A 25,630-nucleotide genomic window follows, 5' to 3' on the forward strand; every position below is an offset into this window, starting at 1 on the left:
ACGCTCCACCAAACGCCGCCCTCACCCTCCCTCTCTCTGTATTCTTTCCCTTCTGCTTGCACTTCTTGACCACCCCGTCGGTCTCAGCGCCCCCCCGGTCGACATTGACGCCCGCCGCCCGTCCAATGCAGGCTTAAGCTGTCTGCGTGGGAGGCTTGGTGCACGCTGCCAGCTCCGTCGATTCACGACAGCCTCTCCAGCGCTCCCGACGACTTTGTTGCATTCTACCCGCTGTTTTAATATCCCGCCGTTTTTCCTTTCGTACCAGGTATTTCTCTCTAATCGCCCGCCGCGGCACCGCCCATCCAGCGAAAGGGGTACGTCGTCAACAACACAACGCCCTCCACAGCCCACCCGCGCTCTGCTCCTCACCCACCTTTGCCTCATCGCGACCCGCCCGCCATCCCCATCCCCTCCAGCCCGCGTCTCTCGCACCACCATGGCCTTGTAGCTAATACGCGTCCGTCACCAGATCCCTCGCTGCTCGCCTCGGCCGCCGTCCACACCACACCCCGAACGAGCGCACGTCGACCACGTTCGAGCACCTGACAGCCGTCTCGTGAGGGTTTCCGATGGCTCAGGTACTCGCGCCCATCGTTCAAACATCCGGCTCCATTACGATGCTACATTCTTCCTCCGATGCCTTCCAGAACCAGCCGGCACAGCCTCACCACCAACAGCAACGATCGTCGCAGATGCCACGGGGCCAGGCGTACAATTCTCAGTCTGGAGGAGCGGGATACAGGGGCACGTCTGCACCGATAGCACCGTACGCCTTCTCCAGCACGCCGCAGCTACGGCAGGAGAGCAGGTCCTCGTCGGCGCCGAACCAGCAGACGCCCCAGCATTTTGGTCCGCCGGCCAATCCCCCTCGGCTGGGCCATCCCTCGCACCCCTCGTCTTCATCCGACTCGACCGTGTCCACCTCGGGCTCGTCAAGTCGCTCGCTTGTTGCTCCAGCATTCCCCTCCAAGGATGACAGCGACCTCAGGAAGTCTGCCGTCGACAACTTCCCCGCCTCGATCACGCTTTCCACCTCCGTTCCGGACCTCTCTTTTTCTCTGTCAGATGCTCCCGTGAAGCCTTCACCAGGCAGATATCGTCGAGGTGCGGGTAGGACCGACTCCAACAATAGTGGGACGGCTTCCTCGTCCACGCCCACCCCGACCCAACAATCGCCATCAATTGGTGCGTCCGCTTTTTCGGGCGCAGCGCGACATAATAATGTTCCTCCATTGAATGTGTCAGATCTACCTCTGCCTGTGAGACCGGGCCACCACCGGGCTAGCAGCGTAGACGACATGCAGATTTCGCGAGGCGGCTCGACGGATCCGGCGAAGCGATATAGAAGACGCAGCCTCAGCGGCTTAGATGCGAATACCATGGCGTCTGGTCCAGCTCTCCTCGCTCCTGTTCCTAAGGCTCCAGTAACGTCTACGAAGCGAACAACTCAAGAGCTGCGACCGCAATCAAGCTCGAGCCGCCATGGGAGCCGGCCCAGTTCGAGCCAAAGCCACGAGAGGCAAGGCAGCTCAGGTAGTGTCTCTTCAAACGCCTCCAACAGGCCTTCTGTGAGTATCGCCCTCATTATGAGACACTCCGTGCTAATCATTTCGAAGTCCCGTCAGGAGTCGACATCCCTCCGCAATTCTGCAATGGCACCCGCTACATCTGCATCAAAAGCGCCAGAGCCGGCCCGACGCATCGCTCCCTCCCCGCTGTCGAATCCGATGTCGCCTTCTGAGCCTCCGAGCCCGGCTAAGCCGACTGCTCCAAGCCCAGCGGTGAAGCAGCTCACGGCATTGAACGATAAAGAAGGAGGCAAAGGCATGAAGTCACGCTTGCGCCGAGCCTTCTCTTTTGGCAGTGCTGCAGAGCTTCGTCGTGCCTCTGCCGAGAATAATCTCTCTGCCGAGCGGGCTAAGCTGAGGAAAGAAAGATACCAAAGTGAGGAAGATGCAGAACAGGCGGCCATTGTTGCGAAGCAAGAGGCTGCGGGCATCGGTGCTGGCATTTATTCTGGACAAGGCGGGTTCGCCGGCTCTACTGACAACCTGTCCATCTCGTCGACAGCGTCCTCGGCGTCAATCATGCTGAGGAAGATGGGCAGCGGAATGAAGAAGGGCACCAGATCCATCAAGGGACTCTTCAGACCCAAGTCGGTTATCGGGGTACCTGCTGCAGACGGACCCGTCACGAAGGCTAGCGTGGGCCAGGTGTCCATGGTCACTGTAGAGGCAGAGCGACAGAAGGTGAACGTGAACGCTGATCCCCACGATCAAACGGGTGGGGGAACAGGATTTCCCAGGTTGGAGCGCAATTCTCTTGATGCCGGTCGCAGTGCAGACGCCAATGGCGCTGCAGTTGCTGCAGCGGAGTCAATGCCTCGAAAGAGCATTATTGGTGGAGACCGGGAGCGTGCTGAAGTGCTTTCATCCATTAAGAAGGGCATCCTCAAACGTAAGCTGCATGCATCAAGGCCGCGGATTGTATTTCTAACACCCTCAGGCTCAGCAACTAGCTCGGACACTCCTTCGCACATTACTCATCCCACAGAGATGCCCAACCCGAACGACTCTCCGAGATCAAGCGCGCCTAGTACTCCGAACAACGACCGGCCACAGCCCGGGCCGTCCCATGTCAACGGAGATGACTACTTCGCGAGGCCGGCCCGTCTTGCCAACCCGAGCACCAGAAGCCTCCCGAATACACCTCATGGGGGCCTGAGGAATATCTCATTCAGCCCTCGCATCCAATTCTACGATGCGTGGTCAGCATCCGACTATGATCGACGTGGAGAGATAGCGACGTGCAACAGACTCACGCCTATGCTCGCCCAACAGATTAAGGAAGAGCTCAACTCCTTCAAAATGGTAAGTCGTGTCCCTGCATGCTGAACCATATTTGTCTAACTGCTGTATAGGAGATGGAGGTACACGAGCTATCCAAACCCCACACCCATTTCTTCTAATGATTATGCATCCATCATCTGGACATGGCGTCTTGGCGAAAACTTTTCCAACTGAGTACTTGGGAACGGGAGCAATTAGCATTCATGAGTTGACCTTAGCTCTGTTCCACTTTCTGGTTACGACGGACTTGTCTCTCATCTGTCTTAGCGAGCATCTGCAATCAGATAGAGAAAGCTACGCTTGCTCGAAGGGATTGAGCAAGCGAGAAGGTGTTGGCATGGAAAAAGTAACACTTGCAAGGAAGATCTTCCTGGCTTTCTAGCCGAAGCTTCATTTTCCTTGCCTTCACACCTGTCTCTATCTCCTTGTTCCTCTAGCAACATCTATCTGATTGGCTTTAGGATCCTTTTTGTTTCTCTTATCCTGTCTCGATTTTTGGTGTGGCGTGTTTCTCACCCTCTCTTTTTTCTGTCTCCTTTCTTTCTCATCAATTAACTGTTTCTCTGCGCTTTTGTAAAATCGTAGAGAATAGGAGCGGAAAGCGCGAATGAAGGGCATAGTTGGCTGGCTGCAAGTGTCCTGGGGAATAGTGCGAACTACCCCCATGTAATTGGAAAAGAATGTTCCACATCTCTTTCCGCAATCATTGCGTCCCGGACAGCTCAAAAGTTTACATGCGGTCTCGGTGTATCAATATTAAGTGTGTGCCGACATGCAGGTCGTTATCTCTGACTTTTCTTGGTCCTCCTGATGGAGGGTGGGTGCGATTGACCAACCATAGCCCACAGCACCTACACACCTTTTCGCATACTCTGGAACGCGCGGCTAGCATTATCTCGCTTGGAGCCCTCTAGAGCGATATAGAGCCCAATCAATCCCTCCTCCCTTCGTTTTATACAAAGCTAGGGAGTATGTTCTATCCGAGCATCAGCGGCAACATGCAGCAAGTCCGGATATTCTCCGCCTTGCTGTTACCTTGCCGTCGGATGGACATGCCCCCTGCTCACGACCGTTAGGACCCTGATGGACGATCATCGGATCGCCCTATACCTTCCACAGACCCCTCGGGACATGTTCCATATATATTCTCTGGGGCATGACGCCTGCCTCTTCTAGCGGCCGCAATCAAGGTCCGGGTGAGGTCCGGGTAAGCGAGATCGCTGAGTCGATACGCTAGGTTTATTGATTTGCGCTTCTAAGGGATTTCGAGAAGGGAGCTCCGTGACCTGGTGACGTCGCTGGCGGATATTGATAGCGAAATAAACTTGATGGCGGGACGTTTGGTTGGGGTTGGGCCTGGGAGAGATTAGAAATAAGAAAGCAGGGTAGCGCGGGAAGATAATTCCGAGTGCCGACGTCGCTGAGGGAAGTGGCACGTGTCTATTACCTCTTCTTTCTTCGAATATCGGCGCACTCTCGTGACAGTGGGAACTGCATGTCATGGCAGCGCTCTGGGCTCCGATGAGGTTGAGATGGCTGCGGGGCGAGATGGACGCCAAGTCACGTGCTGTCTCTCGGCTCGCTTGTCGGTATTAGTCAGCGCGCCAAGTCCTCAACTCCGCACTTCCAATTTGACTTCATCGACCGACGACAGGAGACCTTTCTCAGCACATCCACCACATCAATCAACATGGTATGCTCGATTGCAAAAACTGCCTGTAACTCGCGCAAGAAGATTGCTGACGACTTGAATAGGCACCTGCAGCAACCGGCGGCAAGAAGCAAAAGAAGAAGTGGTCCAAGGGAAAGGGTACGTGATATCGCACTCCCAGCCTCGATACCCCCCCGATATCTGTCGCAATATCCTATCGTGGCTTTCTGCGCTTCCACGTTCCATCCTCGCTCCGCAAGCTCGTCCCAACCTTCCGCAGACGCTGGAATTTGGCCATCGCCACTAACAACGGAACAGTTAAGGACAAGGCCAACCACGCCGTCGTCCTCGACAAGACCACCGCGGACAAGCTCAACAAGGATGTGCAATCATACCGCCTCATCACCGTCGCCACGCTGGTCGACCGTCTCAAGATCAACGGCTCGCTCGCCCGGAGAGCCCTTACCGATCTCGAGGAGAGGGGTCAGATCAAGAAGGTTGTGGGCCACTCCAAGTTGACCGTCTACAGTACGTCTATCCTGTACTTTTCCGCGGCTTGCTCCACCTCTTCGGGCGGATGTGGTGCAGTCGGGGCCGGGACCGGCACGAAAGTGTTTGATGGAGATATGCTAACCATGATACAGCACGAGCGGTTGGAGCGTCAGACTAAGCGGCTCGAAAGAATGAAAACGGCGGTGGATGCAAGACTCGGGTCTTTTCAGCTTTTCGACATTCCTCTTCCCCATTATCGGTCGGCGTCTTCATGATGGAAGGGTCATACATTGGGCATGCTCATGGCGGACATGGTTTGAGAGGACAGGCTGGGTGATTCGCCCGCCCATGATCAGTGTCGATTCTGTATTGAATGAAAAGGATCCGAAAATGCATACTCGTCGCCAACGCACCGTTCCATTGGTTTTGCGGGACAAGTGATTTCTACGTCGAAGGTCCTTGCTCTCCTTGAGAAGTGCTTTGTGCTGGAGGCACAGTTACTTGACTGACCGGACAATAGTATGGTGATGGATCTGAATATTAACCTCTGTAAAGCATGCCATGTACTGATTGAATAGGTTCAAAATACCCAAACCTCCGTCAATCGAGACGGCCGCTATGGACTTTTGCCTCCGTCGATTTAGAATCCCAAGATTCGAGCTTCAAACCAGCTTGAAGATGCAAGTGTAGCGTTGTTGGGAGTTATAATCGAGCCACCGCATAACTCGGATCTGAAGGAAATAGAGCAGGTGAAAGGTTATATCCAGGGCTTAACCTCATCAAAAAGAGTTCCACCGTACTCTGCTATGTAAGTTTACTAGATAGTCTTCATATGATTATCGCGTCAGTGTTATCTACTCCGATGGCTGTATCAAATTCCAAGCCGTGAGGTCGCTCTCAGTTTTCCCACTCACTTACTCCGCTCCACCTCCATCATACTTTCTCACCGGCCGACTCTTCAGCGCCTGCTCACACAGCGGCCTTTTGGGCAACTTCTCCAACCATCCCTTCTCCCTTTTGACTTCGCCAACTTTCCTATAAGGCTTCCCCTTATCCCCGCGAAAGAGCGCGTGCCAATGCTCCAACCCCTCCTTGACCTGCTTCCGCGCGCTCCTCAACTCCTTCGCATGTCTATTCTTCAACTCCTGCTTCGTCAGCCTCCCTGCCTTTCTCCTCATATCCGCCTCCTTGGCCTTCTTCTTTGCGGCTTCCTCGGGCGAGTCGGAGTCGGAGTCGGCGGGCTTTTTGTCCCACGGGTCGATAGGCATGAACATCTGCTCGACGCCGCGCAGGTCGGGCGTCTGGTCCTCCTGGAAGCAGCCGGTGAGGAAGGCGCGCGCGGCGTCGCGGCCGGCGAAGAAGTGGTACGAGCCGCCGGGGCCGTAGGTGTGCGGGTTGGCGGAGACGTCGTAGATGGTGCCGTTGAGGGCGAGGTAGATGGGTTTGGTGGGGTCGGTGCCGTCGTAGGCTAGCAGCTCCTCATCGGTGAGATAGACGGGGCGATTCTATGTAGTCGTCGGGGGTTAGCGGTTGCGGGGCTTTTGCGAGGATAGGGAGGGGAGATGAGAGGGGACAGTACGAGGGTGAGGAGAGCTTTCCATTCTCGCGCGCGTGTCCACCAGGGATTGTAGCCCCATGTCATGGACTCTCCGCTTGTGGAGAGGTAGCTGATGCCGCTGCTGAGGAGGAGGATGCCGCCGAGCACTCGCAGGATGTCTAGGATTGAGAGGCCGGGCTGAGAAGACTCGGCGGCTTCTTTGAGCGGTTTGGAGGGCTCGGGGGAGGATTCGGGAGAGGATCCGGTAGGCGCGGGGCGCCGGTAACGGGCTGCCATTGTGAGGCTCTTCGGACGAGACGGATGAATGGTTGTTCAGGTGCGTGAGAAGCGGAGGGTCGGCCGGAAAGTCGTGAAAATATGGTTGGTTGGTGTAGCACGCAATTCAAATCTTCGATATCTCCTGACTATCCATTCGTCTTACTTAGTTCCTGGCAGTCATCGGTGTACCATTGGGCCTTCGTACCTTTCCTCACACCATGTCACCACAGGAAAACGTTCAAGCCACTGAGGTTCGTAATATTGTGAAACGTGATGTGAACATGGTGTCCTTCATCGAACACCTGCTGCAAGCACGTTAAAACGGTCCGAGGCCCCGCTACAGTACGATACAACGGGTGAATGTCGCGAATTTAGATTGCGGCTCTGGGATGTCGGCTGTAACTACGTTTGAGGGCGACGCTATTGGATGGAGTATGAAGGCTTGGCAAAATTATGTCATCCGGGGCGCCACGGGCACTAGCCACATGACGTAGGACGTAGTGGCAGTGACGCGCGTATCTCGGACTGATGTTTTAGGTTTACACCCCGAATAGCTCTATGGCTCAAGTCTTACACTGATTTATGGAAGACCGAGCTGGTATACAGGTTCTCGAAGGGTTTCACAGCCGTGTGTATTGTTAGATAGGCTGGCAAGAATGTCAGCCCAGGCTGTTCGAGCCTCTAGCTCTTGAGCCTTCCTTTGTATAGCTATGATACACGTGTTTCTCCGGCACCTAACTTATTCCTATCATGCCTCTTCATAAAAGCACATGCGTGATTAGAATCTAAAACTTTTGTCGTAGGCCGTCAAGAATAGGTCCGTACAGTAATCCGACAATGGCCTTTCCAACTCGAACAGGATAGTCCGAAAGAACAGAACGAATAAATCATGACGGGGAAGTGACTGGAACGATGACTTCTCTTTCCGCCCGCGGGAAGACTTGTTTGAGCGCGGCTTGGAATACGCCCACGTTGTAGTCGATGACAGCTTTCTTCTCGGCGGGACTATCGTCGCCCATGAGGCAGATGAGAGCGAGGTACCTAGGTCACCGATTAGAGAAGCGGTGGCGGCACAATCACTTCGCACTCACTTGTTAATCTCTCTAAGGTATAGATAGTTGTTCCCCTTCCTCTCCATCGTGATAAGGCTCTCCGCATCGTTATTGCCCGTCTCTTGAATTTCCGTACGCCCATTTTCGGCTGGTCGATCCCACCCGTATATCTCGCTGACATCTATAACAACATCAATGTAATCCGAGCAGATTTCGTAGCTCCCAATGTCGGTAGGACTCGTATCCGTGGCGATGTAAATCTTGCTCATGATGTCGAAGAGGTACGCCTTCTCGATGTGGCAGGTGCTGCACAGGCTATTCAGCAGTGCTTCGAGCGTGGGGAGCTGCGGGATCAGCTTCTGGATGACCTTGGAGAAGGCTTCGAAGATGGAGTGGTCGTAGATACTTGTTTGATAGAAGGAGACGGGCGCGTTTTCGTAGCCGTGGTCTGACAGCTCGTCTTGGACGCGCTGGATGATGTCCCGGAAGGTATCGCCTTTGTAGTCTTCTGACAGCCCATCCACCTTGTGCACGAAGACTTCGACGTTGATGTTGGGGTATGAATGCTGAAGGTTGAGAATGGTGGTGTTCAGGCGCATGATGGCCTCGAGGTACTCGTCCTGCGCGTCGATGACCCATATCAGGGCCCCGATCTCCTCGAAGATGTTATCCACGTCGAAGGCGGGGTCAAAGTAGTCTAGGTGGCCAGGGAAGTCCCACACTTGGAAGTCCATGAAGGAGCTGATGGTGTTGAGCGCCGGCACGAAACGGTATCTGGGGAGAGAACATACTGCATCGACTCCTTCTTGATGCGCGTCGTCGTCTCCAGGTACAGTGTCTCGCTGGGCGGCAGCTTGTGGAAAACGACGCTTGATATTGACGACTTGCCACTCCTGCAGCGCTCAGTCAGCCAACCAAGCTTCCACACGGCAGGCTCGCGCACCTTCTCTGGCCCATGAGCAGCAGCCGCGGCTTGCCATCGCCGGCCTTGCTATTGGGCAAGCGTCCAGTGTGATAGCGGGGAGGCACCGGATCAGTAGGCGGAACTTCCGCATCGGGGAGGTCCTGCAGATATCGCATCAGGGTCAACTGAGCTCCAGGCTTCAGGCGCGAGGGGCCGGCCTGTGAGGCTTCGCCCTCGGCGGGGCGCGAGTCATCGGGAAGAGAATGCTGAGAAGCTGACAAAGGGCGGTGACTGGAATCCATGACGGGGTGAGGTAGTACAGGGTATCAACGCTGAAACGAGCAGAAGGAGAGGAACGAAGAGAAAAGAGACGTAAATGCTCGCGGACCGCTGCCGTCAGAGCGCAAGAGCGGAATTGGCACGACCGTCTCCGGGGCGTTCACCTGACGGGCATATTGCGGTGGTGAAGCGTGGTACTCGCAAACGTGGAAGGCGCGCTGGGGTGACGTGTCTGACAAAGAGGACTCGGTGCAGAGAGATTGCTGGGAGGCGGCAAGGAGGGCAGGATTGGCGGCGGGGGGGGAATCAGAGCGGCCTTGAGGTTCTACAAGCGTGATACTTGAAGGGCCGTCGCCCCAAGCGGATGGCACGAGACGGTCAAGCCATGTTGGGCCTGCGGACGGGCGCCATGTGGGAGGAGGGCAGGGCTGAGAAGGCGCGGCGCGCAAAGAAATTATGGCAGCGGCAAATTTTTACGGCGAGCGGTGGGAGCGGGACTGGGAGTGGGAGCGCTGGAGGGAAAAGAAAGGCGCGGATGCTCACCTCCATGGCTGGGTAGTAATAGTCTCGTAGAGGTGCACGGCCTGCGGTAGTGGTATGCTTTGGGCCGCACCCCTGGGCCGGCCGGTTAGCCCAAACGACCAGGACGGAGCGTAGGAGCAGGCCCGCTGGGGGACGGTTTATTATTCGGTGCGGGCCCTACGGCTGTGCGGCTTTGCTGCTTTGGGGCGGCGGACGAGGAGGAGAGCACAGAGGCTGGCGCGGGCCTTTTTGGCCGCGGCCGCTATAGCAAGGATTTCCTCTCCTCGCTGGCTCGCCGACGGGACCGGGCGGGCGACGGTGACACGGCGCAGAAGAAGAAAACGCCGCCACGCGAGTCGCAGCGGAGCAGCGCGATCTGGCGCGATAGGAAGAGTCGGAGAGGTCGCTGGCGGTGTCATCCGCACGGGCGTCGCTTACCCAGGAGGCGTAAAAGCGCTCAGCGATCTTCAGGCACCGCGCCGCTTCCTGGCACCTCTGCCTCACCACCGCCGTCGAGGACGACGGACACGCCAACACACGACGGCCTCGGGCACGCACAGGGCCGCGGTCGCGCGAGGATGACTCGAGCAGCCTCGAGCAGCCTCGAGCAGCCTCCTCGTGGCCGCCCGGCGGATCGGGTTGCGAGCATCGGGTCCACCCGCGAGGTCCAGACATGGCACAACAGCTCACCTGTCGCCGGCGAGACCATGCGTCGCGGTCTAGCAAGGTCGCACAGGTCGCGGTGCTGCCGTCAGACCGTACGACCGTACTGTAGATAGCATCCGACTGCACGAACAATCAACCGACGCTTGATATCAGCAAACGAGCAAACGGGGATCCCACCTGTCAGACGCGCCGGCACACCGCTGTCCAAAACAGCTGGAGCATCACTATCAGTGACCGCAGCAGTACGCAGCGACGTGTATCACATACACGCGCATGGACATTGGAGCATGGACATTGGAGCATGACAAGTGATCGGCGTCCGCTTCCGAAACGGCAAGGCGCGCCTCACCGGCTATCGTGGACTGCCTCATTCGTAGCTTCATTAACATGCTGCTGTTCACAGGTCTGGCTTGTTACGGCACATGCCAGCATTTGCTGTCTCGGTATATCGTATACAGACACCAGAGTCGACGTAGGTATCTCGGCAAGACCTCGGTTCCGCCATCCAGGGTGGCTGCAGTCAATGCCTCAGGCGGATAAATTGCGCTGGAGATACTCTATCGACATCGCCATGACACATGTGCATGTGCCCGGGAACCGAAAACGAGCTTCTGCTACGAGACGAGCCCTCATAACGACGCGAAACGCACATCGGGACGTGATCGACTGACAAAACTCCAAACCACCCTTCGTCCATATCAACGCAAATATAGGTATCATGCAGACATCCGCCATCCATATCAACACAGCTCGAGCTGCAGAACCGGCACCCCTTAAAAGTACACATCGATCAGGTGTTTCCTCCCGTCCGAATCTCACCTAGAAGCGTCGTTCCGGCGGCATGGCTCGAGATGCTGCAAGTTGGTCCCCATGCAGCACGCATCCAACCGACGTCGTCTGCCTTTCCTGAGCTTGGGCACAACGTGAATATCAGCTCCTGGCTGACCATCTAGCAACAGAGCATTTGCCCAGAACCATGCGCCCGTCATTTGCGGTGCAGCGGCAACTCGATCTATTCTCCCGTGCCGGTCGCTTCAGCTCCTAAAACGCCTGCAGCTAGCTGACCAAGCCCACCGATGAATGCGAGGCATAGTGCGAGTGCCGTTGCCTCGCCGCCGTGAACGATATCTTCCGCAGCCGTTGCGCCGTCGGTTACAGTCTGTACCACCTCCTTCTTAGCAGACTCCGTTGGCTCATAAGCTTCTTCCGCATCCGACTCGTAGTCACTCTTCCCTTTTCTTCTGTTGCTTCTCCTCAGAGTACCGGTCGAGGAAGCGGAAGCTGAAGACGCGCCGTTTGTGAGAGTGCTCTTCCTTGGCCGCCCGCGCTTTCGCGGAGTTACAGCCGGCACGGCCGGTTCAAGCTCAACGTTCTCGTCTGCAGTCTTAGCTTTTGAGTCGAACGCAACATGCTTCTCTGCCCTGCGGGGAGCTAGAAAAGAGAGGACGCTGTTCCCCAAGATAGCTTCTACGTCTAGATCGCGAGTGAAGGTCCAAACGAGGAGGCTGGTGGTAGTCAAGAGGACGTCAAGCGTCGTGACGCTTATGGCTGGATGCTTGCTGATCAATTTGAGCTTCTGTGCAGTGTTACCAATGCCAGCAAGCAGTCTGTTCGGCTTTGTTTGGCCTTGCTTCCCAACAGCGTTCTTGAGTAGGTCATAGACGGATGCTTGCTCTGGAGGCGTGTTTACCAAGAACGTAAACCCGAACAGCTTCCAGTGCAGGACGAACGAGGTCACTGCCAAGGCATAGAACGCCCTGCTAAGGGACCGGTGCGCTGAGGCCTTGGAGGTGTGCTGGTGACCCAACGCTAAGGGGATGATCTGTCTCCAGTCAGCAAAATGCATTCACTAAAACGGAGTGTCACATACTTGTGGTGCAAAAGCCAGGAAGAGTGGTACAAGGAGGTACCCATAGCGGAGAAGGGTGATATCTTCGCCTTTGCCCAAGAGCGTCGGTAATGTATTGAGGGCCAGGACAGAAAGGATGATAGGCACGTAATATACCGCGGGCTTCGGGGCAAACAAAGCGTCGTGTCGGGGCGTGTCTTCGCTGTGTATTGCCATAGGAGTGTACAGCACGGTGATGAAGAAGAGATTCAGCGCATATCCAAGGCTACCCAATGCGCTGAGGACGACGAATGATGCAATGGTTGCGGCGGAGAAATTGCGTCCGCGGCCTGGATGACGGTTAGGAGCGAGCATCTCAGTAGTATACTGCGCAGGGCGTGCTCCAAGCCATCTAAAGCTTAGAACCAGAAATTGAGATGCTCTTACCCTCAATACCCATGAACATAGCATTTCCTAAGACTCCTACAAAATGCTGGCTGGTGTAGAGGAAGGCCTCTGGCTTGGAAACTGCCACCATGTCCGACTCGCGTACCAAATCTTTGTCGCTTAACCAATCGCCCAGCCTCCATCTACCGACGCCCTCGTCTCCGGTACCATACCAGCCCGTCCACAGGCTACCCGGGGTTTCATGACTGCCCATCTCCGCCCATTCCAGGTACGACAGAGCGCGCCACATGACGGCGAACGTCGTTACCGACACCAAAGACAAGAGCGCGAGAGTAGAGAAGACGATCGCATGACGACGACGGAATGGCTCCTGTTTGCGCGTAGAGGTCGAGGGAGGAAGCGAGCGCGCGGCGCGACGAGCAGTGAGCAAGACCTGGGTCGTGAGACCGGCGACGAGCAAGACTTGGGCGGAGAAAAGAGCGATGGGCTTTGCGTTTGTTCGCGCGATCGCGTCAGGTTCGACCGGAGCCATTGTTGAGATGTAGTACGAGGTGTCAACAGTCGGGGGGTATGCGCATTGTGTGGTGGGCAGGGTGATGTTGTGATGATGGGTGAGCCGCGGAGCGCTTGTTTTGATTTGGACGCGCCCCGCCCACGTCACTGCCGAATGCAAGCTCCCGGCCGCATCGCCGCTAACCGCTTCTGCCTTAGTCGTCGATCATCTTGGCATTGCGAGCCCTCGTTCTGTGTGGCTTCGCGTGCAGCTTCCACTTCCTCCCTCAACATCGGAATGGCGCCCATGGATCCCATTGATGATGTCCCAGACGCAGAAGAGGACTACCACGAGTCCTCCGATGAAGACTTCAACCCGAACGCCGCCGCCGCCGACGAACCCTCGAGCTCCTCCTCCGAAGACGATGCGCCCAAGAAGCCTCGCAAGGGCAAAGGGAAGCGGAAGGCGCCTGTGGACGAGGACTTGGACTCTGGAGATGAAATTACTATAGAAGCAGCCCGGAAACGTAAGGCAAAGAAGCGGAAGGGCGAAAAGGGAGGCGACGATGACCCGCTGTTGTCGGATGAAGGTGGAGAGGGCGGCTTGATCAAGACCAGGGCGCAAAGGAGGGTGGAGTAAGTTCCTTCCTACAGCAGATAATTCAAGACACTGATGCGCTAGCTGTATAGGCAGAAAGAGCGAAAACCTCTTGCCGGCACCGAGGGAGCTACCGTCGATGTGGACGCGCTCTGGGCGCAGATGTCTACCACTCCACTAAAGCCCTTAAACCACGCCAAAGCACAGGAGAACGATACGTCGAGCGGTCAAATCGGAGCCACCGGCGCTGATCTGCCCGTGTCCGGGGAAGAGGAGGAGCAGGTAACGGTGAAGAAGATCTACACATTCGCCGGGCAGCGCACAACCGAAGAGAAGCAGATTCCGCAGTCGTTGCTCGAGGTGCATTTATCAGACGGCTGGAGAGCGGTGGAGCCCGCAGTGGAGATGACCGTCGAAGAAGGCAAAGGGGATTCTACCGCCAAAAATGACAAGCCGAAGGTTCGCCGTCCGCCCCGACGACCATCACGCTTCGACCCCAACCCGACCGGCTACGTCCGTACTCTGCCCCCAGAGTATCAACTCACATATCCGCGCAAAACGCGTACAATCGCAGCAGCCGATCAAGAAAATGCGGCCGCACCAGAGGCGACTAAGGCGAAACCGGACAAGGCACAGAAACTCAACGTTGTTGATAAATCCCGTCTAGATTGGACCGGCTTTGTCGACAAGGAAGGTATTGCCGAGGAGCTGGATACTCATGGCAAGACGAAGGAGGCATACCTAGGTAGAATGGACTTCTTGGCCGGTGTGGAGGCAAGGAAGGAAGAGGAAAGGAGGAGGTTGAAGACCGCTGCTATGTTATGATCGGATGCAGTGCGCCCATCTTCGGGGTTCTTGCATAGAACTGTTTCGAAATGATACCCATTATTGCTACATAGAAAAACCAAAGTATAACCACGCTCGCGTGCAACCACCTCTTCTTCATAGAAAACTAGAATGTTCTTCGTCAGCATTTGAAAAGGACTTTGAACTAGCGTTCCAGAATTAGAGTCCTGCGAAAAGAATATATACCCCCCCATTCTCCCTTCTTCGAGGACATCAACTCATTCCACCACTCTTCCACACCCAGTCACATCTCGACTACTCTCAGAGCCCTGAAGCATCTTACGATCAGCAATCCACGTCTCAGCTCCACATTACCATCAACACATACAGTCACGTTCTCGGCGACGTTTTCGAGTCTGAAGAACTCCACGGCCACCTATCCACAGTCGCCACTTCGGCAACTCATCAAAGTCCAAAGTACCCCACAACCACCTATCCAGAGTCACCCCTTTCAACGACTTTTCAAACCTCTGAAGCACCCCATGACCACCAATCCCACATCCACCTCGTTCCACCATCACCATGTGCCTGGCTGTGCTTCGGCAAGAAGAGCAAGGACTGCTCTAGCTATACCTCGAGCTCCAACGCACCACGACCAGCCAACGCTTCCTCGCGCTACGCCACCCAACGTGCGGACCAACACAACGAAAACTACCTCGGCCGAGAGTTCCAACACAGGCGGATTCCTATCGTCAATATCGTGGGCGGATTTGTTGCGAAGTCGGATCCTCGAGCGCCTGTCCCGCGGGAGTACGATGCGCGGTATCCGACGCCGGAGTTACGAATGCAGACGAGGAAAACGGGTTTGTTGAGGTGGGAATTCGATTTTTTTTTCTCTCTTGGGGTTGTTCGGGGTGCGTTTGCTACCACCGCTACCACAACACCATGTTCACCAAGCTCAAACAACACCACCACGAGGCAAAAATGGCCCAAGCGAAGCACATCCCCTTCAAGAACGATGCCACTTCCATCTACTTGTTTCCCGTCTCAGCCTCTTCCTCGCCCACAAGCTAGGCTAATACATTAACTCCGACATTCTGTTCTTCACGGACGTGCTTGAATGGCAGCCTCCTCCTCATCCTTCGCCGCCAACTACTTTCTCTTCAAATGCGGAGGGAGGCGCGCACGAAAGGCTACTTGTAATTATGAGAAAACGGGCTCTGTCTCTACCACCTTGGGTTCGGCAGATTCTCTTCGAATTTTGAGCGCAACTCTACCTGTGCAGGTGGTACTGACAATTTCTCTTGCCTATGAGGACATCACTCCGCCCGCGGCTCCGCCGAAGAATTGTCGCAGCCCTGAGTGCGCTACGAAAGAGATGAGCATGCTCCGGCCTTGGGGGGAGGACTAATTGTATGGGAAGGGACTCCAACTCCGGATACTGGAGGCTGGAGGACTTTATGAATGTTGTATGTATTTCGAAAAGGTGTTGCGCATGTCGCGTGCTCAAAGGATCCGTGTCTTCTTTTGCCGTCTCTTCTAATCTCTTCTTCGGGATTGCTGAACATGAAGTCACTCAGTACCCTTTGATTCTCCATTAGACGCATGATCTCCCTTCCCCTCTCTTCCCAGTCCTGCTCGCGATTGCTCAGCCTGAAGTCCTTTAGTGCACTTCGACATCTCGCGACCGAAGCCGGAATCTCTTCTGCCCCCTAACAACGCTGCCACGTAATAGCTCATCCCTCAAAACGCTTCCACTCATCGCCTATCTTGCGTCGACAGTTTCCACCCCTGCTCTGTAGTCACAAGTCTCACCGTAATCTCCTTTGCTCGCTCCTCCAATTCCTTCTCCCAATTACTCGCCCCGAAGTCCCTCATCCCTCTCTGGCTGTCCCAATCCAACCCATGATAGAGCAGCGCCAGCGCACTCGACTTAAAATCATGATACGACGGCACCGTGCTCCCATTCTTCCACTGCCTGCACAGCCGCGCCTGATCAATGCGCGCCTGCACCACCATGCCGACGAAGAACACGAGCGTGAGGCCGACCGTCGCCGCCGAGTACGCAAGCCAGTGCCAGCGCACGCGGATGCACGTCGTATTGTAAAAAATGCGGCCCTCGGCGGGGACGGTGAAGTTCGCGAGCCCGTTCATGCGCATGTGCGTCGTCATGGCGCTGCTGACGTTGTGCATGGCGCCGCTGATGTCCGCGAGGGTGCCGTTGCCGCTGCCGGCGTTCCAGAGCGCCATGAGCGTCGCGGGGCCGTCGTAGGCTTCGTAGCCGTAGTTGACGGACTCGGTGAGGTTGCCTTCGAAGATTTGGCTGAAGAGAATGGTTTGGATGCTCGACATGCCTATTTCGCTTAGCGTATAGCTGAGATGATTAGCAAGACTAGGTGCGATAGGGTGGGGAGGGATGCGGGTTTCTGACGTACATGCAACGAGCGGGAACTGCTTCGGACAGTTCCTTGGGCAGTCGGTATTCTTCCCCTTCCAACTGGCAATGCGGGTCGATATCAGCGCCGGAGCAGTAGTCTGACGAGTCATATCCCGGATCCAGTGTTCCATTGACATCCCGGACATAATACGGCAACCAGCGTTGGGAATCTGTGAAATTGTAACCTAAGTCTCGAAGAACCTGCTTCTTCTCTGGCGATACGCAGTCGAGGTCCGCGGTAGTCAGACTCTGCGTATACTTGACTGCGCCAGAAAACGTCTCCGCTAAGTTTGAACCCGTCTCGCTTTCCACGCGTTCGCGAAGCTGGCCAGCTACAATCTCGGCCGACATGGTTTTCATGCACGGCCAGAGCGAGCACGTGTACCCCATGTACGAGTCCGGCTGCACCCAGCGGATGATGCCGACCCTGCTGTCGCTGCCGATCCTGGAAATGAAGGAGGGGTTGGGATTGACGGCGCCCGCGTTGATGTAGGTTCCGTTGCTGCGGATGAGGCTGAGCGGCATCATTCCAGGGACGTCGACGCTTCCCTGGTACGTGACGACATCGGGCAATGATACGTTGATGTAGTGGACTGTGTAAGAGCCATTGAAGCCGGTGATGTTAGTGGGGAACTGTGGGTAAGTGTCCGTTCGTATCAAGCGCGAAGTGGCGTCCTCGCAGGAGCTGCAGAAAGCTACGGAACTGTGACCGGGCCGTACATGTTAGCAGATATATCGATATTAGAACAGGGGAGGTGGCATCCGCGCACATGCCAACCCATTATTCTTTGAAGGCCTCCAGGAGTAGCCTCACGAATCGAAACTAGGATTGGCAAGAGCCTCTACACTAGCAAGTACGTACCTATAGCGTTCAGAAAACGTACAATTCCCCGTCGGACAAGCCGCCGTAACCGGCGGCTGATTTGTGGCAAACAATCCTTGATAAAACGCATTTCTCACGGGGAAAGGAATCGTCTCCCGTCCTGCCCACTCATGCAGGCCCGGCTCCCAGAAGACATTCGCCCTCGGAATCGTAGCAACCTCTCCCGTGGAAAGCTGCGTGCAATCGTAGAACCGTACGATCTGCTGGGAGAACGGCTCCAAGAGGAGGATTAGGATCGTGACTAGGGCACCGAGAGATGAGAAGCTTAGGCCTTTGTCGTAGAAGATGAGGAGGGCGGCGCCCCAGGGTCCGCGGCTCGCCTGGTCGTGCACGTCGAAGTTGCGGAGGGCCTGGGGTTTCTTGAGGTTTGTCCATTTTAGGTGGCTGATGCCTTCGGCGAGGATGAGGCCTGCCGCGCTTTTCATGACGACGCTGTAGGCGGCGATGAAGGTGTTGATGGATATTCCATACTGCGAGGATGAGGGAAAAATTAGCTGACATTTCGTATTCATGATAGTACGGGCTTCAACATTCTTTGCTTTGATCTGATAAAAAACCCCGGAGGTAGCTTTCCGAAGTCGAAGGACGTACTAGCACGTGCACTAAAACATACGTACCGGCCATTGCGGAAGCGGCTGGTGGTCGTAGTCGCGGGCGGTGACGATGATTGCGATGAGCGCAGCGACGACAAGACAGCAGCAGATGGCTTCCCACCACCATAGGCGAAGCACGTTCCTACGCTGCCACCATGCCGAAGTTTTGTCCGTCAATATCGCCATCGGGAGAAAGATGGAGCTAGCGCCTCCATGCCGGGGTACATTCTTTCCTTCCCGTAACGGACTTTCGGTACCGCTTTCCGGTGATTGTGGACGTGGTGGATTAAACGCCATCGCTTGAGTCGAATGATGGGGATCCATGATGTGGTCGACTGGCTCCTCACAAGAGCCGGTTCCGGGCGGGCTATGTATCATTGTGGTGTCTGCCGTGTCTGCCGTGTCGCCTTGATGTACCACTACAGCCTGTCGCCGCGTCCGAGAATACGGTGATCCGGGGAATGTCATTGGCGGCCGAGTTCAAGTTCATGCGGCTGGACTGGTCGCACGATATGAACAGTGGGGGCGGAAACAAGGAGGTCTCGCGCGAGAAGAGCCACGGGCAATTTTGGACTGCAGCGTCAGAAATGATCATGGCAAGGTAAAACGGAGCTGACACGAGGGCTGACTGCAGCATCGATTGAGTGCTCTCCCATCGCTTACCACCTCCTGTCAATATATGAGCTTGATCTATGATCTTCCGCTCACCTTACCCTAATATATCTCCCTTCTACGCCTTCTTGTCCGGATCAGCTTCGGTGATGCCTTCGCCCTCAACGCTCTCAGCTGCCGCGGGCAGCCCTTCAATCTGCAGGCCCTCCTCACGAATCGCAGCTGCTTGTTCCTCTGTTAGATCCTCCTCACTAAGTGTTATCTTAGGTCCCGTGAACCATTTCCTCGCATCTATAGCACGTTAGCACTCAAACCTCGAAGCACATCGGCGGAAAACTTACCGATGAAATAGTAAAGCAGCGCGCCTCCCCATACCGCACTGTTAACGACAACGGTATAGTTCATCGTCTCCGGTGTGGGATCTGGTCCTCCAGCGGGGAACATGGCAAGCATGATGCCGAAGCACAGGAACACGATCGCCAGCCAACCGATCGGTCTCGAGAGCTTGTCGCCGGTATAGACAGGCCCGGGCTTGAACTTTTTCTGACCCCACACGAGACGGCAGAGTATGGGCGTGCCCCAGGCTACGTTGTTGCCAGCCACAGCGAGAGAGAAGAGCGCCGCTGCCGCTGCAGGAGCGATAAGACAGAGGAGTCCAAGGATGAGCGCAACGAAAACGCAGCCCCACACAGCGCGAACGGGAATGAACAGGCGCGCATTGACTTTGCGGAAGAATTTGCTGAAAGGCAGAGCGCCGTCGCGGGAGAAGGCCTTCAAGAGCGTTGTTAGTGCTGATACAAGAGCAATGTTGAAGGGGGTGACGTACCCAACTTTGCCGACTGACAGCGACGAGAATACTGAGTCCCATGAGGAATTGGACGATGAACAGCAGGCTCATAAGCGCTAGTGCTCCCTTCTTTCCAAGCGCATCGAAGTAAATCTGCGCCATAGGCTGCCCGAATGGCGAGCCTAGAACAGACTCGATATCGGGGCTAATGCAAGCAGCAATCACGATGCAGATGATGAAGCCGAACAACCAGCAGCTGCCGATGCTGATATCTTGTTAATTTGGTATCCTTGGAGAGACGATGGTTCATGACTCACCTCATCAGAATGCCATAAGGAACAGCTTTCGTCGCGTTGGAAGCCTCTTCCGACATGTGCACACAGGAGTCAAAACCACCGATCGTCCAAATAGGACTAAGCCAGCTCAGAAACCAAGCCCATCCAATAGGCCACGTCGTGAGATTTCCGGTCGTCCCGAAGATGAATTCGCCGTCGTTCCGCTGACTCGCTCGTCCGACGGGCAAAGCAATAATGGTTGCAAAAATAAGTATGAAGTTGGCGCTGCAACTTGAGGTCAGCAAACGTGCAGAAACGGGGATTCACGGCGATAGGAACCATACATGACAAATGCCGTTTGCAACTTTGCCATAGCCTTTGATATGGTAGAGGCGAGGACGCCGTGGACGAGCACGCAACACATGAACACGGCGTAGACGATGCCGTTCGATGGCGTCCAGTTCCCGTCACGCGCAATGACGATAACCGAGAGGAACATCAGGGCGAAGCCGTAATCGATGGAGCAAAGACCGCCAACCAGGCCTGTTTCATCAGCATCCTTGAAGTTCACTTTTGAAGAGTTCGCCTTACCTAGCGTGTTGCTGTATCCAACGAGGAAGGACAACGCATTACGAGTCTTCGGGCTGGCGAAGTAGTGCGTCCACCAATAGAGGCCCCCGGAAGTAGGCATAGCACTGCCCAGATCCGCCATTGCCAGTCCTACAACGAAGATAAACGCGCTCGCCGTGAACCAGCCCTTCCCATGAAGTCAGCAGCAGCCCGGCCACAAAGTCGCGCTATCCACTGACCCAAACTAAGCCAGCCGGCCCGGCTGGCAGCGAGTATGCCAGTGTAGACGCTATCGAAGGTAGGAGACCCATGATGGAGAATGCAATGCCTGGTTCCGGGTTAGATACGGCGCATTGGAGCCGCAGTCGGCGGTCTCGTACCGAAGACTTCGATCATCGTGAAGTTGCGGCGCAATTCTTGCTTGTATCCAAGCTTCGCTGTGGCCGTCGTCAGTCCCAACTGATGTTAGACCTAACACAGAGCTCTGAGCTGCTTACCCAAGACGGCGGCGTCATCCTCGCTCGAGAGACCCTCGGCGACTCCAGTCAAAGAGGCCTGTCTCTCCGGATCATATTTGGGCACTTCTTCCGCCATCTCGTGTGCTCCCAAATCTTCTCAGACGATAGAAAGGATGGAAGCTACGAAGGCGACAAAAAATGGAACCGCAATTGCCAACCCTTACAGAAATCCCAGAACCGACGTGCCGTCATCCATCTTATACCCGGCTGCCCATGCACGTACGCGCGCACCCCTCGGGCGTTCTGCATATCTGCACCATGCTCGCCTGCTCTTGACACATCCCATCCAAAGCGTCGGATCGCGCCTTATCATTGGTACCGCCATATCTGCTCTCTCTCCGGACGATAAGCAGTGCGGCACACAATCCCTGCGGCGCGGTCGTCGCTGACGATACCCGGCTCGGGTAAAACATGAGCAGCTCCCGGCACAAGCCCTGGAGCTGCGTGCTGCTGCAACGTTCGCGTCGGCTTCCCTGTACGGGGTTTAGGCGGCGCTGGGGTGACGGGACCGGTGGTCTAGCCCTGGAGCGGAAATGGGCCGCGGGCGCGTGTGATGAGTGCTGGGATTGGAGGGGAGCGCGTGGGATGAGATGAGGGATGAGATGAAATGAGCTTGTACGGGATGCGGAGAGAAGATCTGTATACACGAAAGGCAAGTCTAATGAAGGGTTAGACGGTCGTGATGATGGATTCTGAGCCTGAGATGCCACGGATGCTTAGTTCCGCCGTTCACCCTTGGCGTTGCTTGACCGCGGGGTAGTGCGCGTGCCGAGCGGATCCATCATATGTACCCAGCCTCCCCTTTACGTCCCGGGAGTCATGCACGGGGCACGATCTAGAGGAGAGCAAAAACAAAGACGACTCTCTGAAGTGCCTATCGATCGAGTTTTGCCCTTATCTATCCTTCCAGCCACAAAGGACCACTTTGCACCGAAACGCTCGAGACTGACTCGTTCCAGATTTCTCCATCGTATCTTCCATTATCACGACGTATGTATGTGCTGAGGATGTTTCTCCATCATGCCGTCTCGTCCCAATGCAGAAATGTTTTCCATCGACCTTTTCCAACGCCCAATGAACGCCCGAGAAATGCATCGTCTTCGTCCCCCATCATCTCACCTCTTTTGCACGCCACACACGCCCCCTATACTTCATCCAACACATCCGGTCCAACATCCTCTCTACTCCTTGCCGCCGCCCTCTCCCTCTCCCTCGCCTCCTCCTCCTCCCTCTTCCTCTGCGCCAAATACTGACAAAACCTCGACTTCTCCCTCATCTTCCCTCCCCACTTAACAAACACAAACGGGATAACGCACAGCGCAACACTAAAGAACCCCAGCAGACTCGAGGCCCAAGGCACACCTAGCGCGCGATACATCGGCTTCGCCGCAAACGGCAGCACTGCACCGAAGCTCGACCGCGAGAGACTCGCAGCAGCCATTGCGCTCGCGGCGAAAACTTCATATGCATCGACGAGGTAGTTGAGCAATGCCATGAAAAGACACAAGTAGCCCATGCCGAACATGATTCCCGCGAGACAGGGCACTATCCAGTGGATGCTCGCTCGCGCCGTCCAGCCGAGCCAAAAGGAACTGATGACGAAGAAGGGCCCCGCGATGCAAGCTAGTGGCAATCTGCGCATTTCCTCGTCTCGCGACCAGGGTTTGTTGGCTTTCTGCGCGCGCCGGAGGATCTCGTCCCAGGAGAGATACAGGCCGGCGGAGATGAGGGCGCCGATGCCGATGGGCAGGAAGGTTAGACCTTCTTCGCCGGCGTTGAAGTGGTAGATGCCGGTGAAGATTATCGGGTAGGATTGGAAGTATATGTAGAAGATGGCGTCTGTGAGACAGTGTCAGCACTTTATTCGGAGCTCGCATCTCTATGTGTGGATTTTGAGTGATAGTGGTCATACTAACATGCGTAACTCAGATACAAGCAGGTGAATAGAACCAACGGTTCGAGACAGATCATCCGAATCGGCCTAGTAAGTACCACGGTGACAATGTGGCTAAAATCCGTCTTCTCGAGCTCGATGGGTGCGAGTATGGAATCATCCCCCGTCTCTTTGCGTAGGCGCTGTGCACGATGCTTCAGTATTACCGGCGCGTAGGTCTCGGGGAAGAAGAAGAAAAAAGGCCATGAGGAGCCCGCGAATATGGCGCCTATCCAGAAGGCCCAGCTCCAGCCGATCACGCTAATGAAGCCGGAAATAGGAGGCCCGAGAATCGGTCCAAAGGTCGTAGCTGCCTATGTCAAATGTGAGAACGTGTCTTACCCCCTACTGGTTTTTGAATATGCTGACCATAAAGATGGCCATACTCCTTCCCCTGCTGACAGGATCATGATACACATCCGCGCAGATCCCACCAACGACAGAAATCGCACACGACCCTCCCACACCCACGAACAACCGAAAGACGACCAAAGCGGCGAAGTTCGGCGCTACTGCAGATGCAATTGAGAATATGGTAAAGAACGCAAAAGAAGCAATCATAGTCCACTTGCGACCGTAGGATTCGGAGATAGGTCCCCAGATCATAGGTCCGCCGACGTAGCCGACGAGGTAGATGGAGGTTGGTAGGATGAGTTGCGATTCATTGGTTACGCCGAAGTGTCTTGATATAGGTGCTGTGGCGCCGGCTGCGAGTCTATGGAGAATTAGGCATAGTGAGATATGGGGTGACGTTCCGCTTACGAAGAACTCATTGTGCTGTTCATAACTGCGGTTGGTTAGGTCTCACATTGTGATACTTGATCGGGAAAGGACTTACCACTTAAGATGGCAACGCCCAGGGCATACAGCTTCTTCCACTTCGAGGGGATTAGCGTTAGCGTGTAGTATGTAGTACATGCCGCATACCTGTGGCCAGTTATTCGGCGACTGAGGATCTCCATCCTCAAACCTGATAATCTTCCGTTCAGGCTCTGCGGGACTCGATCCATTAGAGCAGGACTCCGGTGGTGACGGCGTTGCAGCCTCTTTAATCTCGTCCCCCTTCTCCAGGTCTGACGGAGGGTCAACATCCTCAATGTCTGGTATTGGCGCAACACGAGAACTTTCCTCTCCTACAACACCCCATAGTTAGCATTGAACAGCATTTCCACACGTGGCTGTGTTGTGAACATACGACGACTCCGTTGCGTCACACTCCTCACAAGCGAATGGGGCATGGTCTGCACCTCGAGACCATCACCGAGCCTCCTACTCTCCCGGGAATAAGTTTTCTCTAGAGCCGCGGAATCCTTCTCCATGATGCATTACAAGGAAATGACTCGGAAATGGAGAGACAAAGTCAAAGAACGACTAGACGAATGAATATGGGAGGCAAAAGAAAATTTAGGAAAAGAGTGCCCGACCCCGCGCTTTTGGGTTAGATATCCGAGGTGGAAATACGTGACTCTGTTTTTGGCGGGGAAGAAGGAAAAACGCAGATCCGCGACGAACGATCTAGTTAGCGGCACGCCATCGGTTCTAGTGCAAAAGGGTGCAAGAAACCCATTTGTGAAAGGCTTCGGGGTTGTTGAATAAAGCTAGCCCGAGGTGCTGTACGTGGTAGGTCCCGGTTGGGATCCGTGGAAATATTGATCGATCATGCATGATTCCGATGGAAAGCGAGCCGAAGATCCAACTCCGAATGCTCGGAGAGAAGTCCATTCCGAAGGGTGGCATGAAGCTGAGCGCATTGGAGTTTTCAAACGTGTTATTGTTGAGACGCTTTTGCTGTTACAGAATATCGTGACGCCTTCGTATGGCCGGAAATCGTTAACCATGACAGCTGCCAATGGGATACCTTCTACTCGCCAGTTCAAGTCTCCAAGTTGATGCTCCGCCCAAACCGACCATATAGCGCTTTCTTCAACTCAGCCATCTCTTCATGGATCGTGTCGAGTCGCCCTTTCAGGCCTTCAACTTCGCCATCTATCGATTCTGTAGATGCGGATAGCAGCTCTAGGACTTCGGGCTGTGGTAATGAGACGAAGCAGTCGCCAACCTTGTACCTATAGCACACCCGTCAGCATCGGGGTTTTGCTCCATGGGCAATGGGCTCATCTATCGAGAGCCCGAATAGAGCGAACAAATGAGACTTACGGCACCTTCTCCTCCTCATCCACAAGCTCCAGCTCGCCCGAAATTTCCTCCAGATCTTCTTTCTCCTTCTGCTCATCAAAGTTAGCCTGCCACTCTCAATAAAAACGCCGCATTTGTAAAGCACGCCGGTGTTGTCCCTAAATCGGCCTCCTGTGTGATCCGACCACACGATGCAGGACTTACAAGCTTCGCCCTCAACTCATCCTCCAGCGCAGTCTCCTTCTGATGCAGCGAGCTAAACCGATTGATTTTCTCCTGGTCCTCGCGACGCACTTGGACGTCCTCCCCGCCGGCCGAGGCCTCCTCTTCTTTCGTGAGCTGGCGGCCTGTTAGCCCGTGACATTGCGCTACGAGATATCTTGCGAGATGCGTACCATGCGACGCTGCATTATGCCTTCCACAGATTTTGTGTAGTTGACAGAAGGACTGGGGGAGATGGATGATTAGATAGGACCAGCGTTTGCGGATGTGAAAAGCTCTTGGCGCTGGTGTAGACGTTTTGACCAGGTGCGCTTTTGG

The 25,630-nt window shown here is 55.2% G+C and overlaps 12 protein-coding genes across 12 annotated transcripts; 4 read left to right on the forward strand and 8 right to left on the reverse strand.

Annotated features, from left to right (window-relative positions):
* Positions 1-572: 572 nt before the first annotated feature.
* On the forward strand, positions 573-2,971 carry BU26DRAFT_441056 (uncharacterized protein; the record flags this gene model as incomplete). Its single annotated transcript, XM_033824434.1, has 4 exons — positions 573-1,571; positions 1,620-2,460; positions 2,509-2,873; positions 2,924-2,971. 4 exons carry the CDS (start codon positions 573-575, stop codon positions 2,969-2,971), a joined length of 2,253 nt encoding a protein of 750 aa, XP_033676138.1.
* Positions 2,972-4,448: 1,477 nt separating this feature from the next.
* BU26DRAFT_181100 (uncharacterized protein) lies at positions 4,449-5,671 on the forward strand. Its single transcript, XM_033820388.1, has 3 exons — positions 4,449-4,545; positions 4,608-4,662; positions 4,822-5,671. The coding sequence occupies exons 1-3, from the start codon at positions 4,543-4,545 to the stop codon at positions 5,268-5,270; spliced, it is 507 nt and encodes a 168-aa protein (XP_033676139.1). The 5' UTR covers positions 4,449-4,542; the 3' UTR covers positions 5,271-5,671.
* Positions 5,672-5,909: 238 nt separating this feature from the next.
* BU26DRAFT_441228 (uncharacterized protein) lies at positions 5,910-6,835 on the reverse strand (the record flags this gene model as incomplete). Its single annotated transcript, XM_033824448.1, has 2 exons — positions 5,910-6,500; positions 6,575-6,835. Coding segments are annotated over 2 exons (852 nt in total), but the record flags the coding sequence as incomplete, so codon positions are not given.
* Positions 6,836-7,427: 592 nt separating this feature from the next.
* Positions 7,428-8,604, reverse strand: BU26DRAFT_525344 (uncharacterized protein). Its single transcript, XM_033830486.1, has 2 exons — positions 7,903-8,604; positions 7,428-7,852 (listed from the first exon to the last, which is right to left on the reverse strand). Exons 1-2 carry the CDS (start codon positions 8,595-8,597, stop codon positions 7,699-7,701), a joined length of 849 nt encoding a protein of 282 aa, XP_033676141.1. The 5' UTR covers positions 8,598-8,604; the 3' UTR covers positions 7,428-7,698.
* Positions 8,605-8,683: 79 nt separating this feature from the next.
* On the reverse strand, positions 8,684-9,240 carry BU26DRAFT_180858 (uncharacterized protein). The gene has a single exon (XM_033820386.1). The coding sequence runs from the start codon at positions 9,067-9,069 to the stop codon at positions 8,770-8,772; it is 300 nt and encodes a 99-aa protein (XP_033676142.1). The 5' UTR covers positions 9,070-9,240; the 3' UTR covers positions 8,684-8,769.
* A 1,149-nt stretch (positions 9,241-10,389) lies between these two features.
* On the forward strand, positions 10,390-11,075 carry BU26DRAFT_180861 (uncharacterized protein). The gene has a single exon (XM_033820387.1). The coding sequence runs from the start codon at positions 10,536-10,538 to the stop codon at positions 10,902-10,904; it is 369 nt and encodes a 122-aa protein (XP_033676143.1). The 5' UTR covers positions 10,390-10,535; the 3' UTR covers positions 10,905-11,075.
* A 171-nt stretch (positions 11,076-11,246) lies between these two features.
* Positions 11,247-13,002, reverse strand: BU26DRAFT_535412 (uncharacterized protein; the record flags this gene model as incomplete). The annotated part of the gene is made up of 3 exons (XM_033831287.1): positions 11,247-12,056; positions 12,105-12,412; positions 12,510-13,002. The coding sequence occupies 3 exons, from the start codon at positions 13,000-13,002 to the stop codon at positions 11,247-11,249; spliced, it is 1,611 nt and encodes a 536-aa protein (XP_033676144.1).
* Positions 13,003-13,244: 242 nt separating this feature from the next.
* On the forward strand, positions 13,245-14,545 carry BU26DRAFT_469233 (BCNT-domain-containing protein). The gene is made up of 2 exons (XM_033825312.1): positions 13,245-13,598; positions 13,653-14,545. The coding sequence occupies exons 1-2, from the start codon at positions 13,261-13,263 to the stop codon at positions 14,383-14,385; spliced, it is 1,071 nt and encodes a 356-aa protein (XP_033676145.1). The 5' UTR covers positions 13,245-13,260; the 3' UTR covers positions 14,386-14,545.
* A 1,559-nt stretch (positions 14,546-16,104) lies between these two features.
* Positions 16,105-18,445, reverse strand: BU26DRAFT_441104 (uncharacterized protein; the record flags this gene model as incomplete). The annotated part of the gene is made up of 4 exons (XM_033824437.1): positions 16,105-16,720; positions 16,782-17,486; positions 17,646-18,136; positions 18,284-18,445. 4 exons carry the CDS (start codon positions 18,443-18,445, stop codon positions 16,105-16,107), a joined length of 1,974 nt encoding a protein of 657 aa, XP_033676146.1.
* Positions 18,446-18,989: 544 nt separating this feature from the next.
* Positions 18,990-21,097, reverse strand: BU26DRAFT_571996 (gaba permease; the record flags this gene model as incomplete). The annotated part of the gene is made up of 9 exons (XM_033834199.1): positions 18,990-19,162; positions 19,213-19,642; positions 19,698-19,923; positions 19,976-20,218; positions 20,278-20,476; positions 20,525-20,690; positions 20,743-20,831; positions 20,884-20,940; positions 21,001-21,097. 9 exons carry the CDS (start codon positions 21,095-21,097, stop codon positions 18,990-18,992), a joined length of 1,680 nt encoding a protein of 559 aa, XP_033676147.1.
* Positions 21,098-21,894: 797 nt separating this feature from the next.
* Positions 21,895-24,553, reverse strand: BU26DRAFT_525349 (MFS general substrate transporter). Its single transcript, XM_033830487.1, has 7 exons — positions 24,150-24,553; positions 23,882-24,087; positions 23,793-23,832; positions 23,717-23,741; positions 23,324-23,669; positions 22,938-23,268; positions 21,895-22,860 (listed from the first exon to the last, which is right to left on the reverse strand). The coding sequence occupies exons 1-7, from the start codon at positions 24,271-24,273 to the stop codon at positions 22,166-22,168; spliced, it is 1,767 nt and encodes a 588-aa protein (XP_033676148.1). The 5' UTR covers positions 24,274-24,553; the 3' UTR covers positions 21,895-22,165.
* A 110-nt stretch (positions 24,554-24,663) lies between these two features.
* BU26DRAFT_525350 (Prefoldin, subunit 4) lies at positions 24,664-25,594 on the reverse strand. The gene is made up of 4 exons (XM_033830488.1): positions 25,486-25,594; positions 25,295-25,429; positions 25,112-25,179; positions 24,664-25,020 (listed from the first exon to the last, which is right to left on the reverse strand). Exons 1-4 carry the CDS (start codon positions 25,498-25,500, stop codon positions 24,828-24,830), a joined length of 411 nt encoding a protein of 136 aa, XP_033676149.1. The 5' UTR covers positions 25,501-25,594; the 3' UTR covers positions 24,664-24,827.
* Positions 25,595-25,630: the final 36 nt, after the last annotated feature.

The sequence above is a fragment of the Trematosphaeria pertusa genome (assembly GCF_010094035.1).
Source record: "Trematosphaeria pertusa strain CBS 122368 unplaced genomic scaffold BU26scaffold_25, whole genome shotgun sequence".
Lineage (NCBI taxonomy): Eukaryota > Fungi > Ascomycota > Dothideomycetes > Pleosporales > Trematosphaeriaceae > Trematosphaeria > Trematosphaeria pertusa.

Excerpts from the sequence above, each read along its gene's own strand:
- BU26DRAFT_181100 (XM_033820388.1), top strand. Across the intron at positions 4,663-4,821 it reads GAAGTGGTCCAAGGGAAAGG|TTAAGGACAAGGCCAACCAC; the intron begins GTACGTGATATC and ends ACAACGGAACAG.
- BU26DRAFT_525344 (XM_033830486.1), bottom strand. The coding sequence starts at position 8,597 with ATGGACTTCCAAGTGTGGGACTTCCCTGGCCACCTAGACTACTTTGAC. Across the intron at positions 7,853-7,902 it reads TACCTTAGAGAGATTAACAA|GTACCTCGCTCTCATCTGCC; the intron begins GTGAGTGCGAAG and ends TCGGTGACCTAG.
- BU26DRAFT_180858 (XM_033820386.1), bottom strand. The coding sequence starts at position 9,069 with ATGGATTCCAGTCACCGCCCTTTGTCAGCTTCTCAGCATTCTCTTCCC.
- BU26DRAFT_180861 (XM_033820387.1), top strand. The coding sequence starts at position 10,536 with ATGACAAGTGATCGGCGTCCGCTTCCGAAACGGCAAGGCGCGCCTCAC.
- BU26DRAFT_469233 (XM_033825312.1), top strand. The coding sequence starts at position 13,261 with ATGGCGCCCATGGATCCCATTGATGATGTCCCAGACGCAGAAGAGGAC. Across the intron at positions 13,599-13,652 it reads AGGGCGCAAAGGAGGGTGGA|GCAGAAAGAGCGAAAACCTC; the intron begins GTAAGTTCCTTC and ends CTAGCTGTATAG.
- BU26DRAFT_525349 (XM_033830487.1), bottom strand. The coding sequence starts at position 24,273 with ATGGAGAAGGATTCCGCGGCTCTAGAGAAAACTTATTCCCGGGAGAGT. Across the intron at positions 24,088-24,149 it reads TGTGACGCAACGGAGTCGTC|GAGAGGAAAGTTCTCGTGTT; the intron begins GTATGTTCACAA and ends GGGGTGTTGTAG. Across the intron at positions 22,861-22,937 it reads CTTGTATCTGAGTTACGCAT|ACGCCATCTTCTACATATAC; the intron begins GTTAGTATGACC and ends ACTGTCTCACAG.
- BU26DRAFT_525350 (XM_033830488.1), bottom strand. Across the intron at positions 25,180-25,294 it reads ATGAGTTGAGGGCGAAGCTT|AAGGAGAAAGAAGATCTGGA; the intron begins GTAAGTCCTGCA and ends TTTGATGAGCAG. Across the intron at positions 25,021-25,111 it reads GATGAGGAGGAGAAGGTGCC|GTACAAGGTTGGCGACTGCT; the intron begins GTAAGTCTCATT and ends GGTGTGCTATAG.